Here is a 17627-nt window from a genome sequence, read left to right on the forward strand (position 1 = left end):
ACCCCAATCCTTCCTCCCCCATCAGTTTATTAGTGGGGCACCACCCTCTTCTAGGACAAGCTGTTAGAGGAGGGGTGTTTCCTATAACCCTGGGAATTAGCTGTCCCCACGACCATGAGCCTGGCTGCCTGAGTGATCCAACTTGATTACACTCACCTCCTGGTTTCCTCTCTACACACATCCCTTTGGCCAGATGGAGGGTGTGGGCACTTTCACTGGAAGTCACTAGGTGGCACTAGGTGGCACTAGGTGGCAGTCCAAAGGTCTGGCACAGTCTGGACAGCCTGAGGACCCACAGGGTAGGGGTTCCCACTCTGGAGGCTGAGAGGTGTGTGACACACTTCACTGGCATAGCACCATATGTGTGCCTTGAAAAGATAACATGGGAAACAATATAAGGATTATGAGAGCCATTTGGAGAAGGAAGGAAATCATCAGAGCACTCTTTTGAACCTAATGTAACATGTAGTGTACATATGCATGAGATATACTCCATCCAATCACTTAGATGAAATATTACCTTCTCATAGAACCAGTTTATTATTATTTTTCTATATCAGGAAAAAGAGCCTTTTGCTGGGGTAACTTGTCACTTTAGTAAAATCGAGTGGATTTGCCTCTGACAGACAGATCTCCAATCACCTTCAGGGCTGAGGTTTTCATTGTTGTTTTGCATTTATTTGTGTCATGAATAACTGCAATTTTTAGGCTGTAATTTTTTTTTTGGTACCAGGGATGGAACTAAGGAGTGCTTAACCACTCAGCCACATCTCCAGCCCTTTTTTGTATTTTATTTACAGACAGGGTCCCACTGAGTTGCTTAGTACCTCACTAAGTTGCTGAGGCTGGCCCTGAACTCATGATCCTCCTGCCTCAGCTTCCCAAACCACTGGGATTATAGGTGTGCACCACCTCATCCAGCTAGACTGTAATTTTTTAATCAGGCGAATGATCCTCATACCCTTGGCCAACCCCTGTGTTATGGGGTACATATCTATTATGGGGTTCATTATTAGTAAGGTCATCAATAACAAAAATGTTCTACTTAGTGCTTCTGGAGTCACTGCCATGGCCTTGTGGGCTGTGAGGAGGGAAGCAACACATTAAGTTAGCTGACAAAGCGAAATTGGGATATGTTGTGATCCTTACCATAGATAAAGAACAGTATAAAGTTAGAAATGCAGTAAGTTCATAAAGCATGTCCATGGAAAAATACAAGCTACAGCTGGAGAAGGAGGGACAAGGGATGATGGAAATTCAGGAAATGGAGAGTCAATGAAATAGTGCAATTTGGAAAGCAGAAATGCTAAGGAGCGATTTATGGGGTGAGACCGGATGGGTGTGCAATGTGATATGACAGCTAAATAAGCAAGGGAGAGTTCAGCTTTTGTAACCAGAGTGCCTCGCCACAGCCAGTGGCATCTGGTGACCATATTGCAGCAATTTGTTGAGCACCTACTGTGTGTTGGGCACTTAGCACATGGTCATGCCGTACTTCAAAACCCTGGTAATGTGGGTATTATCAACCCTGTATACAGCAAGCAAAGTGAAACTCAGAGAAGATAAGTAGCTTGTCAGGGTTACAGAGCTAGAGAGTAGAAACTGGAATTGAACCCCACAGCCAATCCAATTCCAAAATCTCATCTCTGTACTTTGTACCTGGTCACACACAGTGGATGAATCCATAGGGAACAAGGGGACACTTCACCTCACTGACCAGTTCCAGCAGGAGCAGGGCAATGGCTTCTATCTGTAAACTCTGGAAGGTACACAGGACTGGGAGACAAGCCTGGTTCAAACCCAGCACTCCCCTTCACTAGCTGTGTGACTCCAAGAGTATCACTTAAACTCTCTGTGCCATAGTTCCTGCAAATAGTTCCTGCCAATGGGGATAATACTATCATCCACACTGAGATATTGTGACAACTAAGTGAACATCAGGGTTGGCTCCTGGTGAACTGTATGGCTCACTCAGTACATGATACTACTAGTACTAATCTTATAAGTCAGCCTAGAAATTGTTAATAGTTTTGTTGTTTTGACTCAACTTGTCATCAAAACCAACTGATCAATCTCCTGCATTTGAAATATTTGTAATATTAAACCCTGCTCAGCAGGAAGACGATTGGAATATCAGGAATGAATAGTTAGTTACTCTGCAACAAAATGGCCAGGGTTGCCTTCAACAACCTGCACCTCCTCAGGATTCACAGTAAGCACCTGCAGTCTAAGAACATCGGGTTCTTAAGGTGACAGAGAAGTGATGGTTCCAGAACCCATCCCGAATGAAGTATGACTGAGGGAAGTGAAGGGACACAGGCCTGCCTCAGAGGACCTTGGACGTCATTTCTGGATATTTGACTAAATGCAGGAGAAGAAGCTCTGTGCTTTTCCTGAGGTGGAGCCAGAAGGAAAGAAGGACGGGGTGGAGGGGCAAAGGGACAGTAGTGAGTGAGCCCCTGCAGGTTTCAGTGGCTTTGCTAGCAATGTATATACACTGTTTTTCAACAACACTTCAGCCTCACCTGGGTATCTTACCATGCAATTCAGTGCTGACACTAATACCCAGAGTTACGGTAGGCCTCACAGGTGAGGTGGCTCAGTCCCACAGGATTCAGCCATTCTGTGCAAGTCCTGGCTCCCTGGCTGCCAGCACTTGAGTCTGATTTGGCTACAAATTCAAGGATTCTATTTAGCCATAAGGAAGAATGAAATCATGTCATTTGCAGGAAAATGGATAGAACCTGAAAGCATGATGTTAAATGAAATAAACCACACAGAAAAGTCAAAGGTCATATGTTTTCTCTCATATGTGCAAGATAGAGATCTTCATGGAAGATCTCATAAAAACAGAAGAAAGACCCATAGAGTAAAGGAAAGGGACCAAGGGAGGAAGTGGGGGAAGGAAGGGGAGATATTGGGGATCCAGTGACCCAATTCTACCATTACATGTGCACATGTGTGAATGTGTAACAAGGAATTCCACTCTTATGTGTAATAATAATATTGCAATAAAAAAGTTTAAAAGAAACAAATTCAAGGGTTCTCACAACCCTACTTATCAGGTTTGATAATTCACTAGAATAAATTACAGGACTCAGGAACGTGTTACACTTGTAATTACGGTATTATTATAAAGGAAGAATCAGATGGAGGAGATGTCAATAATAAAGCATAAAAAGTGGGGGTCACGGAGCTTTCATTCCCTGCAGGCTGCCTGGAACACATTACCCCAGGGTTTTGTATGGGATGCCATGTGTAGGCATGAGTGAGTGGCTAAATCATTGATCACATGATTCAACCCAGTCTCCAGCACCGTTACCCTCCCCAGTGAGATGGCACAAGGCTGAGAGTCCTGACCTTCTCATCACAAGTTTCATTCCTCTGGTGATCAGTCCTCATCCCAAAGCTATTTAGCGTCCCCCAACCCCACAACTCATCTTACTAGCATAGACTCTGATATAGGAGGAAGGGTTTCATTATGAATAACATAAAGCACTCTTATGATTCAGGAAATTCCAAGGATTTTAGGAGCTCTATGTCAGGAACCTAGGACAAAAACCAAATATATATTTTATTATACCACAGACACACTTTAACCTCCCTTCTGTCCCTAACATGCTGGATTTAGTAGTTCTAAAACTGATTAGAAGGTGCACTTCAGTTCCATGTAAGAAAATACCTTCCAGCTGAAGTTCTGCAGCAGTTTAAGAGGCTGCAGCCAAAGGTGTGAGCTACCTAGATCAGGGGGTGATGCCGTTGTGGCTGATGACCCACCTGGGGTGCCGAGGAGGGAATGTCCCCACTGTGGGGCAGTCTGGCCTGATGCCCAGTCATCACAATTGTGGTGACACAGCATAACGTCATTGTCTTGCTCGATTTCAGAGTCGAGAGGCGCTTCCGTTTTGGATGAACAGCACAGGCAGGCGGGAAGGCTGGCAGCATGGATGGCACGGATATGACAACGAGCTCATGGACATGAGAGGCATCTTCCTGGCCTTTGGACCTGGTAGGCAAGGACATGACCCAATCCTCTTAGCTATTCCCAGAGAGGTGCTCTAAAAGGGACTCTTCACCGAGTGATCTCTTTATGGACCCTCTTTATGAGCCAAGCTGAGCAAACCCAGCCGGTCTCCATGAAACATCTTTTGCTGGCTTCCTTTCAAATGCTTCTTGGGTTTGGCAGTTGTGGCCAAATACTTTTCCTTGTAAATTTTAAATCCTGAGTGCAATGAAGAAAATGTATTCCACATGTTTGTGATTCATTTTTTACTTAATTCATCAAAACGTTGCTTCACAGCTATCTGAAGTCCAGGAAAGCTTACGGGATACCATGTTGCTGACAGCTGTGTTTCCAAGTTGATGCAATTGCTTCGTTTGCTCTGACCTTTACATGGTCCCTCCCTGTCTAGAGCACCCACCCCTGTGGGTTAATTCAGTTTAGGGCCCAACCAGAAGCTGGGATGTGTGCAAGGGCAGGCTCAGAAATGACCTTGGGATTGACTCTGAGCCAGAATGACTAAGGAAGTCTTGGATGGAAGTAAATTTGCTGAACCTTCTTTAATCAGATGGTATTCCAAAGTGCTGGAGGAAAGGGGAGATGGAGAGGGCCTATTTGGTCATTTGATTTAATTGATAGGACACTGTAAATTCACACTTTGGAAAAGTTTACCAAATACTCTAACTACACATTACTATTGAACACCTCATTCTTTCAAAATAAAAAAGGAAAAAAAGCACTCAATAGCCACCAACCATCAGTTGATTAGTTCATAGTCTACTCTTCTTCCTTACTAATGTCCATCTCTCCTCTCTAAATATAATTACCCTAATGTTTATATCCCAAGTGCCTTTTTTTTTTCGGTCCTAGGGATTGAACCCAGGGATGCACTGAGCCAAATACCAGCATATATATATACATACATATATATTTTGCTATATATATTATGCTGTATATAATATGTGTATATATATTTACATTTAAAAATATTTTTTAGTTGTAGATGGATACAATATCTTTATGCTCTACTTCTGAGCCACAACCCCAGTTCCTGGACTGAAACATTTTTATCAACATCTAGAAAAAGGCATCTGGGACCAGGCACAGTGGTGTGTGCCTGAAATCCTAGCAGTTTCGGAGGCTGAGGCAGATGGATCACAAGTTCAAAGCCAGCTTCTGCAACTTAGTGAGGCCCTAAACAAACTTAGACCTTGCCTCCAAATTTACAAAAAAGAAAAAAATTATATATATATATATATATATATATATATGCATATATATATATTTATAAATATATATACTTATATATATAATTAACCCCTGGTGCCTGGTCCCAGATGCCTTTTCTAGATGTTGATCAAAATGTTTCAGTGCAGGGACTAGGGTTGTGGCTCAGTGGTAGAGCGCTTGCCTCACACTCAAGAGGTACTGGGTTGGATTCTCAGCACCACATAAAAGTAGATAAATAAAATAAAGATATTGTATCCATCTACAACTAAAAAATATTTTAAAAATGTTTCAATCCAAGAAAGTCCGCATGTCCCTTTCCAATTATAGGTTGAACATCCCATCTGTACACTCTTCTCTTCACTGTAACAAAACCAAGGACAAGTCAACTTCCCCATGTCCCTTGGTCTGCCTTGGATCACTCTACTTGCCACAAAATCTCTCTCAAGAACAATGAGGTGTCAGTTTCTGCAACCTCCAGGAAAGCCTCTGAGAGTCTGAGTCTGGGGGATACATTGGTCCAAAATCTTTACCTCATGTGACCCAAGTTCCCAAGTCCCAAAGTGGGCATAAGAGCCAGCAGCAGCAAACATACATAGAGCACTAGCTGCGTCCATGGTGTTGACCTGTGAATTCACAGGTTGTCTGAGCACATTGCCATTGACCAGTGAAAGTTATCAGGTGCCCCCTGTTAACCACGCCCTGGGTCGTCATGCAGAGCTCTGAGGTTAAAGCAATTAAGAATGGAGACTCCAAGACTGGGGTCAACTGTAGATCCATAGGAGATGGTCCAAGGCTTTTGACTTCATAGGGGAAAACACCAGTAATCAGGGCTTTCAATCAATAAGCGTTGCCTCCTCCTTCACTAGAAGAGGCAAGTAATATCGTGAATGCAAAACACTTGTCCATTGAAGGAGTGTATGTGAGCAAGAGTCTTACACATATTTTAAAGCAGAACCAAATCTAGCCCCAAACCCAAATTTCTACGTGAAGTACCCAAAGCTGCATTAAATTAGAGTTAAATTCAATGGGGAGATTTTGTCCATTAACCAAGACCTCCACTATAGGCTCTTTTAAAACTAAAAGTCCTTGATCTTACCAACAGAAAGACAACCCCTGATGAAAATGGACTGAGCTAATTGCAAAAGGCAGATACAGCCTTGAGAGCCTCTCACAAACTGTCACGTTTCTGGCACCAAGTCTCATGAAAGATTAAACAGCTTTGCACATGGACTGTTTACTCAGAAGGAAATTTAAGAGTGAGGCCTTTAATAGCTATCTAGCTGCACTTGGAGATAAAGGTGCATCCCTCCTGATTAATTGTCTGTGCTTCTTGCTTAGGGAGGGAGCTGGGCATTACTGCGGCTGCCCCAATAACCAGCCTTAGAAGTGAGTAAATCTGGCCCAGCAAAGAGAAAGGGAAATAATTCTGAAGATAGCTTCTCTGGTTAATCCCGGTTTCTAATTTTTGAACAGCCTAATCTTGCCCTAGAGAACTCTGCATTCAAGATAAGACAGCAGGAATGCAATTCACACAGCCACCATGAGCAGCGAGCCTCATTCAAGGTGGCCAGGCACAGCATAAGCTTGCAGATCCTTCTCTCTTCGGGAGATACCTTTTATATCCAGAAGTATGTAAACCCATGGGAATAACATGGAGTCCCATTCTAGGTTCAGAATGCCATTTTGAGCTAGTGGAGTTTATCGGGGTTCTCCCAAACTGGACTGGACATTGTTCAGCTATTCAAGAATTTTCTAGAAGCTTTCAATCTAGCCTGGATCATCTCTACATTTGGGCCCCAAAGTTCCATTCCCAAAGAACAAGGAAACCATAAACTAGATGGGAAAGAAAACCCAATTCTCTTTCCTGCTTATGTGCACAGGATTTAGTTTTGTACTTTGAAGGGAAAATAGAAAAGATAATCTATCCTAACACTTTTGTCAGAAGAAGCTGAGCTTGATTTTTTTTTTCTGTGAAGTGTTAAAAAAAAAAAGTGGATTTTTGAAAGGCTAGGGAAGGACAGCTCTCATACCCTACCTCCCACATGTGACATACCACGAGTGATGGGGAGTGTGACTGTCACATCCAGGTCACATGGTGAATCAGAAGGAGAGAGAAGAGTGGCTTCCATACCACTGGGACAAATGTTCCATTGATTTCTCAAGCTGCAGTGGATTCTTCTGATGGGGAAGTGCAGTCACCAACCTTATCTATTTAAAGAGGGTGCTGAAGTAGCCCCTTCATTTCTCCTTCAGGCGGGTTATTAATTTTTTTGAAACTAGTTTTGACTTTGAAGTAGTGCTGACCCTTATCCTTCCTGCTCCAAAAATACTCAACAAACAAACAAGAAAAAAAAAAAAAACTGAACCCTCTAAATAACTTTTTCTCTTTTTTTTTTTTTTTGTACCAGCAATTGAACCTAGGGGCACTTAACCACTGAGCCACAGCTCTTTTTATTTTGTTATTATTTGTTTGAGACAGTGTCTTGCAAAGTTGCTGAGGTCCTCACTAAATTACTGAGGCTGGTTTTGACCTCATGATCCTCCTGCTTCAGCCTCCCAAGCCACTGGGATTACAGGCATGCACCACCATGCCCAGCCTTCTAAATAATTTATAAGGCAAACATTTTCAATCCAAGGTTTTCCCTTGCTGGAAATTTATTATACATGTTGATTGATAACAATGGCTGCCATTTATTAAGCACCTGCAGTGTGTCTAGACCTAGGATCTGGGTACCACTTCCTGTTGAGCCCTTGCACCTCTTTACACTTAATTCAATCTTAATTCTCCAAAGTAAGGAAAACCCAACACATCAGAAGTTGCCCTGGATCTGACACACCGTGTGACAGAGTTTTCTGTATATAACTTTCTTTCATGTTTGTAATCCCAGGAGCAGAGGTTGGTGTTGGTGCTTCAAGAATATGTTGCTATTGTTGTTTGTTTCCTTTTTAAGTAGCCTATGTGATCATTTTAGCAAAGTAATTATAAAGGTTATTTTCTGAGATAGAGACTTGATTTTGTAGTCCCACCAAAACAACCTATTTCTTTTAAAAATCTTGAACTGAAAGCACTGGCTTGTATTCATGAATCAAATCTCTTCTGTGAATTTAGCCCTAACGGAGCTTCGGGTATTTTGTTGGGGACCTAAAAACAAAGTTGCTTGTTATTACTACACTCTTATTTTCACTCTTCAAATTGAAAAGTGGTAAAAAAAATTTTTAATTTGTTCTTTTTAGAGATACATGACAGTAGAATGTATTTTGACATATTACACATACATGGAGTATAACTTATTCTAACTAGGATCCCGTTCTTGGCTGGTACATGATGTGGAGTTTCACTGGCCATGTATTCATATATGAACACAGTAAATTATGTCTGATTCATTCTACTGTCTTTCCTATTCCCATCCTGCTCCCTTCCTTTCATTCCCCTTTGATGGACAAGTGCTTTGTATTCAGCACCTCATTCACCTCCAGAGGAGAAGGAGAAGGTGATCTCGATTAAAATCCCTCCAATGGCTTATGGTTTATCAAGTCACCTTAAGTGCATCTTAGTGACCGGTCTTGCTCTTTACACTCTAGTATTACAGCCCAAGTTTGGGGTAGGTTCTGAGTAGAGGCACAGAATTAGATCTTCTAAACCTACTTAGAAAAATCTTGTCATTCCTGGTGAGCTGGCAACACCAAGGACATGATACAGCTTCTCATTCCATCAAGAGGGACCTTTATGTGGCAGGAAAATGGAGAAACATTCTTGAGTTGCTATGCAGCAGATACCGGCACCCTGGCTCTCAGTCCAGCCAGAAAGATGTTCCAGAACATATGTGTACAATTTAAGGGGAGCCCAGGAAGACAATCTATCTTCTCTGGCCACCGTGGCTCTCCAGGGCTCTGTAGAAATAGTGCAGCTTCAGCTGGGCCTTCTGCCCCTGCAGGAAAGATCTGTTGTCACAAAGGAAGCACAGTTAGGCACAAAGAAAGTCTCTTGACTTGTCTTTTAAAGAGTTCATCTATGAGCCATCGAAAGCTATGGCTTTTTTTTTTTTTTTCCATGACCTAGAGCTTTTCACATTCACATTCACTTGGCCACACCCATTGATGGAGAGGATTTTGCAGTCTCCAAATTGCCTGGAGTCTGAGTAGATTTCTTCCATATTTGATTCAGCTCCTCTCAGTTAGGTTACCAACCGTGACGACCCGCTTGTTTTCCTTTTCCTTCCAGATTTCAAATCCAACTTCAGAGCTGCTCCCATCAGATCCGTGGACGTCTACAACGTCATGTGCAGCATGGCTGGCATCTCCCCGCTGCCCAACAATGGGTCCTGGTCCAGGGTGGTATGCATGCTGAAGGACCCGGCCAGCTCAGCCTCCTCTGTCCAGCCAAACAGCTGTGCACTGGCCTTGATTCTCTTCTTCCTGTTTGCATATTGATCATATTGTCCATCCCAAAAATGCTGTCAGCAAAGTGTGCCTCCAAAGTGGAATGTTTCCCAGTTTCTGTGTGAATAATAGCTTCATTAACACAATCAAGGCCATGTACACTGTAAATATATTGTTCTAGGATACTTCTACCCATAAATGTCCATACTTTTTTTTTTTTTAAAAAAAAGTTCTAAACTTTGTTTTTCCCCAAAGTAGGCAAATCCTATATTTTCATTTGTCTAGATTTATGCAGTTTTCTCCTTTCTTTTCGAATAATTCCTCAAGATGAGCTACTTGAGTAGCTCAGCACTGGTGTGTCCTGAAGCAACCAAACTTGGAGTGGATAGTCTGTGCTCATCCTGGGTCCCTCTCTGTCCTGCCTTGCACAAAATTGCTTCTCAGACCAGGCCCTTATTTGTTCCCTGTATACACTCAGGAGCCATCCTTGAGGTCTGTGACCACAATCCTGTACTGACCCTTCCACTCCAGAAAGGAGAAGTTCTACATGAAAGCAATGTCTGCTGTTTCTGACCCAGCTCATAGTTTTGCCATCTTATACAAAGTCCCAGGAAGGACATATCCTAGCAGGGATCATGTATCAACAAAAAACCCATGAGGACTGGAGAACTCATAGAACAAGGTGAAAAACCTGGGTCCCCTCCCAAAGTCTTAGTGCTCAATACCTTCTCCCTTCCCTTGAAGGGAAGAAAAGCTAGGAACAGATATGCACTTCTATGAGATTTATCACACAGAATATCATGGTATGAAGCCTTGGAAATAGCAGACCCTCAAGTTAAAGGAGTGTTAGATTGCCTGCCCACCCATCTGCCCATATGACAACTTCTTCAAACACCACCACTCTTTGGCTCCTGATTTGGGGCAAACAACAGTAATATTTGTCATGCCAATTCAGAGCAGGCAAAGAGAATATGAACATGCTAGCAGAAATCTTACTTCATTGCTTGGACTGGTGACACATTGGACATAAGCTCCATGCACCAGTAGCCCTGAAGCAATACTTGCTTAACAGCTGCAAAAGGAAATCCTTGTATAACATAGAGTCCCAAAGGAAATGGCCGGGTTCAGGAATGGGGAGAGCCTGACGGAGCTGGATCCCAGTCCCTGACCAACTAGCCATTTGAGTAAAAAACAAACATCAAACTGAAGGTCAAAGTGCCACTTCAGAGACCTAAGTTCTTTAGAAGTGCTTGAGACTAGCCCCTGAGCCTGAGTTGATATATTTTTAGTTTAGTGTCCTAAGTTTGCTGTAGGAGATCTTCAAACGATACCTGTATTTTTAAATGATTAGACTCTCGTGTAGCCCCCATATATGATGGTTTGGCTTAATGATTTTTGACCTGATGATGACATGGAAGCACTACCTATTCAGTATAAATTTCCCTTAGAATATTGAACTTGAATCTTTTCCAGGCTAGTGAGATGCCGTATGAGACTGTCTATAATGCTGAGTGGCAGCTCCAGGCAGCCATGAAGTCATGGGGTCAATAACTGATACCATGAGGTTCAGCAGGTTTGATGTATTAAATGCATTTTTTAACTCACTGATGTTTTTAACTTATGATGGGTTTATCAGAATGTGATAAATCTTAAGTAGAGGAGAATCTGTATATGAATCCCAGTATTGCTTTTAAAATGTTTCCCCTGAGATGAAACACATCTGCACGTGAGACTCTGTCAGGAGGCCCACACCTCAGGGCTCCTCAGGACAAGGAAGCCCTTATAAGGTATTTATCTTGAGGAAGGAATATCAAGCCTCATCTGATTCAGGAAGATGGGGAGGCTTCTCCATGCCATGAATCATGAGAGCAATGGATCACTACTTTGAAATACTGAATTGTTCCTCACAAAAGATTTCTAAGGATTTGTGAAAGGTGTTTTTAAAGCTCCAGCAAACATTGACTCAGTCGGAAAGGAGGCAAATCAGCCTTTGTTGTGTGGCTGAAAGCAAATAGTACTCTCAGAACATGGGGCTGGTGGTGGAGACAGACATCTATTGTTCAAAATTGGCTACCTCTGTAAAGGAAGGTGGTCTGTTGAATTCTATGGAGCCCACTTCCTGCCCTGGGAAGGAAGGATCTCTCAGAGGTATCCAAGCAATTAAATAAAAGTGCATCCTCAAAATCAAGAGGGGATAAATACGGACACAGTCTTGCCTTTCCTGTTCCGTTCTTCCCTTTCTTTCCTGTACTCACCCTTAAAAACTTCAAGGCACATAACAAAATTTCAGCTATTTTTCTGAAAAAGTATAATTTCTCAATAAATAATGTTGCACAAATTAAAGAAAATAAGATACCAAAGGAATCATGAATACTGGTAAATAATTTTAAAAATTCAGAATCTGAATTTTTTTAAAAAAAAACTTTTTTGCCTAATAATGCATACATTTGAATGGCTGAATTATTGGCTCAAATTTGTTCCTTTTATTTTTGTTTTAAATTTGCATTATTTTTCCCCAGGAAAATTTCACCTTTCTAAATATTTTTTGTTCCATTGGCGTAAAATCTGCTAGGAATAGGTATAGACGCTTCCCTCCCTGGATTATTTCCCAACTTTTCTGCTAATTCCAGAAGGAAGATAATTGGGTTAACCCACCAAGGATAAATGAAAGGAATTTTCCTTAAACTATAGATGATGTGAAGGGAAACTTTCTCCACCCACGTATCTGATCTCCAGAACTTGATTCCATAAGTGCTAAAGTTCTATAAGATTCCAAGTTCTAAAGACCTAATCATAAACCAGAAGAGCCCAGGCAATTCTTTCTAACATGGGAGTCCTGAATTATAAAAACTGAGTTCTCTTCACTTTTAGAGGGACCTTAGAAATCCATATCAGATCTGAGATCAGTGATAGACAATACTTTGCAAACTTTCTCGCCTTTCAGGGCTCATCTGACCTACCATAACAGCTACAGGCTCGGAAAACCTGGAATAGGGCTCAGACAACACTTTTCAATCACACTGATCCAAGGTTGGGTTTTCTCTGAAGATAGATGAGCTCTGATTTGATCCTGACAGACCTGAGTCCCCCCGCCCCCAAAGCTCTTTGATAATTTGTGAGTTTCTCCAGAACCATTGGGCTGACATTGGCCACTTACCTCAGTTGATCAGGTGTCCAGCCTCCCCTAAACCAAAGTAGATATATGTGTCAGCCCCTGTAGTGGAGGGAAGGACCAAAAGACCAACGTGGCTTCTCCACACCCCACTCCTTGTGGCTCTAAGATTCCTGACGGTGCTATCAAACAAGTTTGGACATTGTTCAAGACACACAGGTATCTTACACATTTTCCAACAAAGTGTTTCGTATTTATGTAAATATCAAGAGATTTCCAAATGTGATTGTGTGTTTTATCTTTTTAAGCAATTTGTGAAAGACCAAAGTCAGCTTCTGTAAATGGCTTGCTAGAAAAAAGAGGGAGGCGATAGCCTTGACAGACTGGTTTTAAAACATTTGAAACTTTGTCTCAGGTATATGCTGTGGAAAATAAACTATGTTGCTTTGAAATCATGAAGCAGCACCTATTATAGTGCCATAAATGTTTAACAAATGTCCCATAAATACGTGTTGAATGAAAAAAAGAATAAATGTCATTAGGGAGACCCGTTCCTCTCTCTTTTCCTGTAGCTCCTTTCATTAAATGAATTTTCCACTTTTAGCTTGCTTTCTTTTCTTATTAACTCAACTGACATATAATCATACCTTAATTCATAGACCAAACATATTTTATCCCAGGCTTATAAATTAGATGGAAGGAAGAAAAGGAGAGAGGGGATTTGATATCAAGTATCTCAACTTTACAAAAATGTAATAGCTTTGAGCCGGGCATGGTGGAGCAGGCCTATGATCCCAGTAGCTTGGAAGGCAGAGACAGGAGTATCACGAGTTCAAAGCCAGCCTCAGCAATAATGAGGTGCTGAACAACTCAGTGAGACCCTGTCTCTAAATAAATTACAAAATAGGGCTGGGGTTGTGACTCAGTGGTTGAGTGCCCCTGAGTTCAACCCCCAGTACCAAAAAACAAAACAACAAAAAAAAAAGTGATAGCATTGAGACTGAAATCATATATCATATAATGCATCCATTTAAAGTGGGCAATTCAATGAATTTTCACATATTTACTGTTGTGCAACTATCACATAATCACTTTTAGAAACTTTTTATCACCCCAACTCTAAAATCATTAATATGTTAGCAGCCACTCCCCACACCCTCCGTAAGCAACCACTAAGCTACTTTCTGTCTCAATAGATTTGCCTATTCTGTATATTTCATAAAAATGAAATAACATAGTATATTGTCCTTTGTGGAGGACTTCTTTCACTCAGCATAACCTTTTCAAGATTATAGCTTGAATCCATACTTCAGTTCTTTTATTTATAAATAATATTTCATTGTATGGATATGCTGCAATTTATTTAACTGTGCATCCATGGATGAACATTTTGTTTTTTTCTCACTTTTTAGATATTACAAATAACACTTCTCTGAATACTCATGCGCATGTGTTTATGTCACATTTTCATTTCTCTTGGTAATGCACCTAGGTGTGGAATTTCTGAGTCATGACAACTTCATGTTCAACTTCTGAGGAACTACAATTTTCCAAATTGGCTTCCCCATTATGCATTCCACCAATAATATATGAATATTCCAATTTCTCTGCATCCTTTCAATACTTGTGATTATCTTTTGTTCTTTTTTTAAATTGTAATTTGTTATATGTGACAGAATGCATTATAATTTATATTACACATATAGAGCACAACTTTTCATATCTCTGGTTGTACACAAAGTAGAGTCATACCATTTGTGTCTTCATACATGTACTTAGGGTAATGATGTCCATCTCATTCCACCATCTTTTCTACCCCCATGCCCCCTCCTTCCCCTTCCTTCCCCTTTGCCCTACCTAGAGTTCATCTAATCCTCCCATGTCCCCCCCCCCCCGCAATCCCATTATCAATTAGCATCCTTAAATCAGAGAAAACATTAGGCATTTAGTTTTTTGGGACTGGCTAACTTCACTTAGCAATATATTCTCCAACTCCATCCATTTACCTGCAAATGCCATGATTTTGTTCTCTTTTAATGATGAATAATATTCCGTTGTGTATATATACTACATTTTCTTTATCCATTCATCACTGAAGGGCATCTGGGTTGGTTCCACAGTTTAGTTATTGTATGTTGTGTTGCTATAAACATTGATGTGGCTGTGTCCCTGTAGTATGCTGTTTTTAAGTCCTTTGGGTATAGACCAAAGACAGGGATAGCTGGCTCAAATGGTGTTTCCATTCCCAGTTTTCCAAGGATGCTCCATACTGCTTTCCATCTTGGCTGCACCATTTTGCAGTCCTACCAGAAATGTCTGGGTGTGCCTTTTCCCCCCACATTCTTGCCAAGATTTACTGTTGTTTGTATTCTTAATAACTGCCAACCTGTCTGGAGTGAGATGAAATCTTAGAGTAATTTTGATTTGCATTTCTCTAATTGCTAGAGATGTTAAACATTTTTTCATATATTTGTCGATTGATTGTATATCATCTAAGAAGTGTCTATTCAGTTCCTTGGCCCACTTCTTGATTGGGTTATTTGGGGTTTTTTTTTTTTTTGGTGTTAATTTTTTAGTTCTTTATATATCCTAGAGATTAGTGCTGTATCTGATGTGCATGTAGTAAAAATTTTCTCCCAAAATGTAGGTTTTCTATTCACCACATTGATTGTTTCATTTGCTGAGAAGAAGCTTTTCAGTTTGAATCCATCCCATTTATTGATTCTTAATTTTAATTCTTGCATTATTGGAGTCTTATTAAGGAAGTAGGAGCCTAATCCTACATGATGGAAATTTGGGCCTACTTTTTCTTCTAGTAAGTGCAGTGTCTCAGTTTAATTCCTAAGTCCTTGATCCACTTTGAGTTAAGTTTTGTGCATGGTGAGAGATTGGGGTTTAATTTCATTTTGTTGCATATGGATTTCCAGTTTTCCCAGCACCATTTGTTGAAGAGGCTATCTTTTCTCCAATGTATGTTTTTGGTGCCTTTGTCTAATATAAGATAACTTGTTGTTATGTGGGTTTGTCTCTGTGTCCTCTATTCTGTATCATTAGTCTACAAGTCTATTTTGGTGCTAATATAATGCTGTTCTCGTTACTATTGCTGTAGTATAGTTTAAGTTCTTGTATAGTTATCCCACCTGCTTCACTCGTCTTGCTAAGGATTGCTTTAACTATTCTGGGTCTCTTATTTTTCCAGATGAATTTCATGACTGCTTTTTCTATTTCAATGAGGAATGTCATTGGTATTTTGATTGGAATTGCATTAAATCTGTGTAGTGCTTTTGGTAGTATGTTCATTTAGACAATATTAATCCTGCCAAGAACAAGGTAGATCTTTCCATCTTCTAAGGTCTTCTTTCTTTCTTTAGCATTCTGTAGTTTTCATTGAAGACATCTTTCACCTCTTTCATTAAGTTGATCCCTAAGTTGTTTTTTTTTTTTAGGGTATTGTAAATGGGGTAGTTTTCCTCATTTCCTTTTCAGAGGATTTGTCACTGATGTACAGAAATGCCTTTGATTTATGGGTGTTGACTTTATTTCCTGCTACTTTGCTGAATTCATTTACTTGTTCTAGAAGTTTTCTGGTGGAATTTTTGTTTCTTCTAGGAGTAGAATCATATCATCAGCAGCTAGTGCTATATTTGAGTTCTTCTTTTCCTATCTGTATCTCTTTAATTTCTTTCGTCTAATTGCTCTGGCCAGTGTTTTAAGAACTATGTTAAATAGAAATGGTGAAAGAGGACATCCCTGTCTTGTTCCAGTTTTAGAGGGAATGTTTTCAATTTTTCTCCATTTAGAATGATGTTGGCCTGGGGCTTAGCATAGATAGCTTTTACAATGTTGATATATGTTCCTATTATGCCTAGTTTTTCTGGTGTTTTGAACATGAAGGGGTGCTGTATTTTGTCAAATGCTTTTTCTGTGTCTATTGAGATGATCGTATGATTCTTTAACTCTATTGATGTGATGAATTACATTTATTGATTTATGTATGTTGATCCAAACTTGCATTCCTGGGATGAACCCCACTTGGTTGTGGTGCATGATCTTTTGGATAAAGTTTTATATTCAATTTGCCAGAATTTCACTGAGAATTTTTACGTCTCTGTTCATTAGAGATATTGGTCTGAAGTTTTCTTTCTTTGAGGTGTCCTTTCTGGTTTTGGAATTAGGGTGATATTGGTCTCATAGAATGAGTTTGGAAGTGTCCCCTCTTTTTCTACATGAAATAATTTGAGGAGTATTGGTATTAGTTCTTCTTTAAAGGTCTTGTAGAACTCGGCCATGTATCCATCTGGTCCTGGGCTTTTCTTGTTGGTAGGCTTCTGATGGCATCTTCTATTTCATCATTTGAAATTGATCTGTTTAAATTGTGTATATCAACCTGATTCAATTTGGGCAAATCATATGACTCTAGAAACTTGTTGATGACTTCAATATTTTCTATTTTATTGAAGTACAAGTTTTCAAAATAATTTCTAATTATCCTATGTATTTCTGTAGTGTCTGTTGTGATATTTTCTTTTTTAACCACATATGTTAGTAATTTGAGTTTTCTCTCTCCTCTTCATTAGCATGACTGTTTGTCAATTTTATTTAATTTTTCAAAGAACCAACTTTTTTTTTTCTCAATTCTTTCTTTTGTTTCAATTTCATTGATTTCAGCTCTGATTTTAATTATTTCCTGTCTCCTACTTTTGGTATTGATTTGGTCTTCTTTTTCTAGGGCTTTGAGATGTAATGTTAGGTCATTTATTTGTTGACTTTTTCTTCTTTTAAGGAATGAACTCCATGCAATGAACTTTCCTCTTAGTTACTGCCTTCATAGTATCTCAGTTATATCAGTGTTGTATCAGTGTTCTCATTTACCTCTAAGAATTTTTTAATCCCCTCCTTGATGTT

At 40.2% G+C, this 17627-nt stretch overlaps 1 protein-coding gene across 1 annotated transcript in view; it reads left to right on the top strand.

The window, feature by feature from the left end:
• Positions 1-13325, top strand: part of Enpp6 (ectonucleotide pyrophosphatase/phosphodiesterase 6) — a 111146-nt gene extending 97821 nt beyond the window's left edge. Inside the window, exons 7-8 of the mRNA XM_046419096.2 lie at positions 3886-4009; positions 9453-13325. Of these exons, the coding sequence (XP_046275052.1) occupies positions 3886-4009; positions 9453-9661 (333 nt within the window). The 3' untranslated portion in view covers positions 9662-13325. The remainder of the gene's footprint in view (positions 1-3885; positions 4010-9452) is intronic.
• The last annotated feature ends 4302 nt before the right edge of the window (positions 13326-17627 follow it).

The sequence above is a fragment of the Marmota monax genome, unplaced genomic scaffold (genome assembly GCF_021218885.2).
Source record: "Marmota monax isolate L192 unplaced genomic scaffold, Marmota_monax_Labrador192_F-V1.1 WCK01_AAM20220418_F8-fsc00113, whole genome shotgun sequence".
NCBI classification, from domain to species: Eukaryota; Metazoa; Chordata; class Mammalia; order Rodentia; family Sciuridae; genus Marmota; species Marmota monax.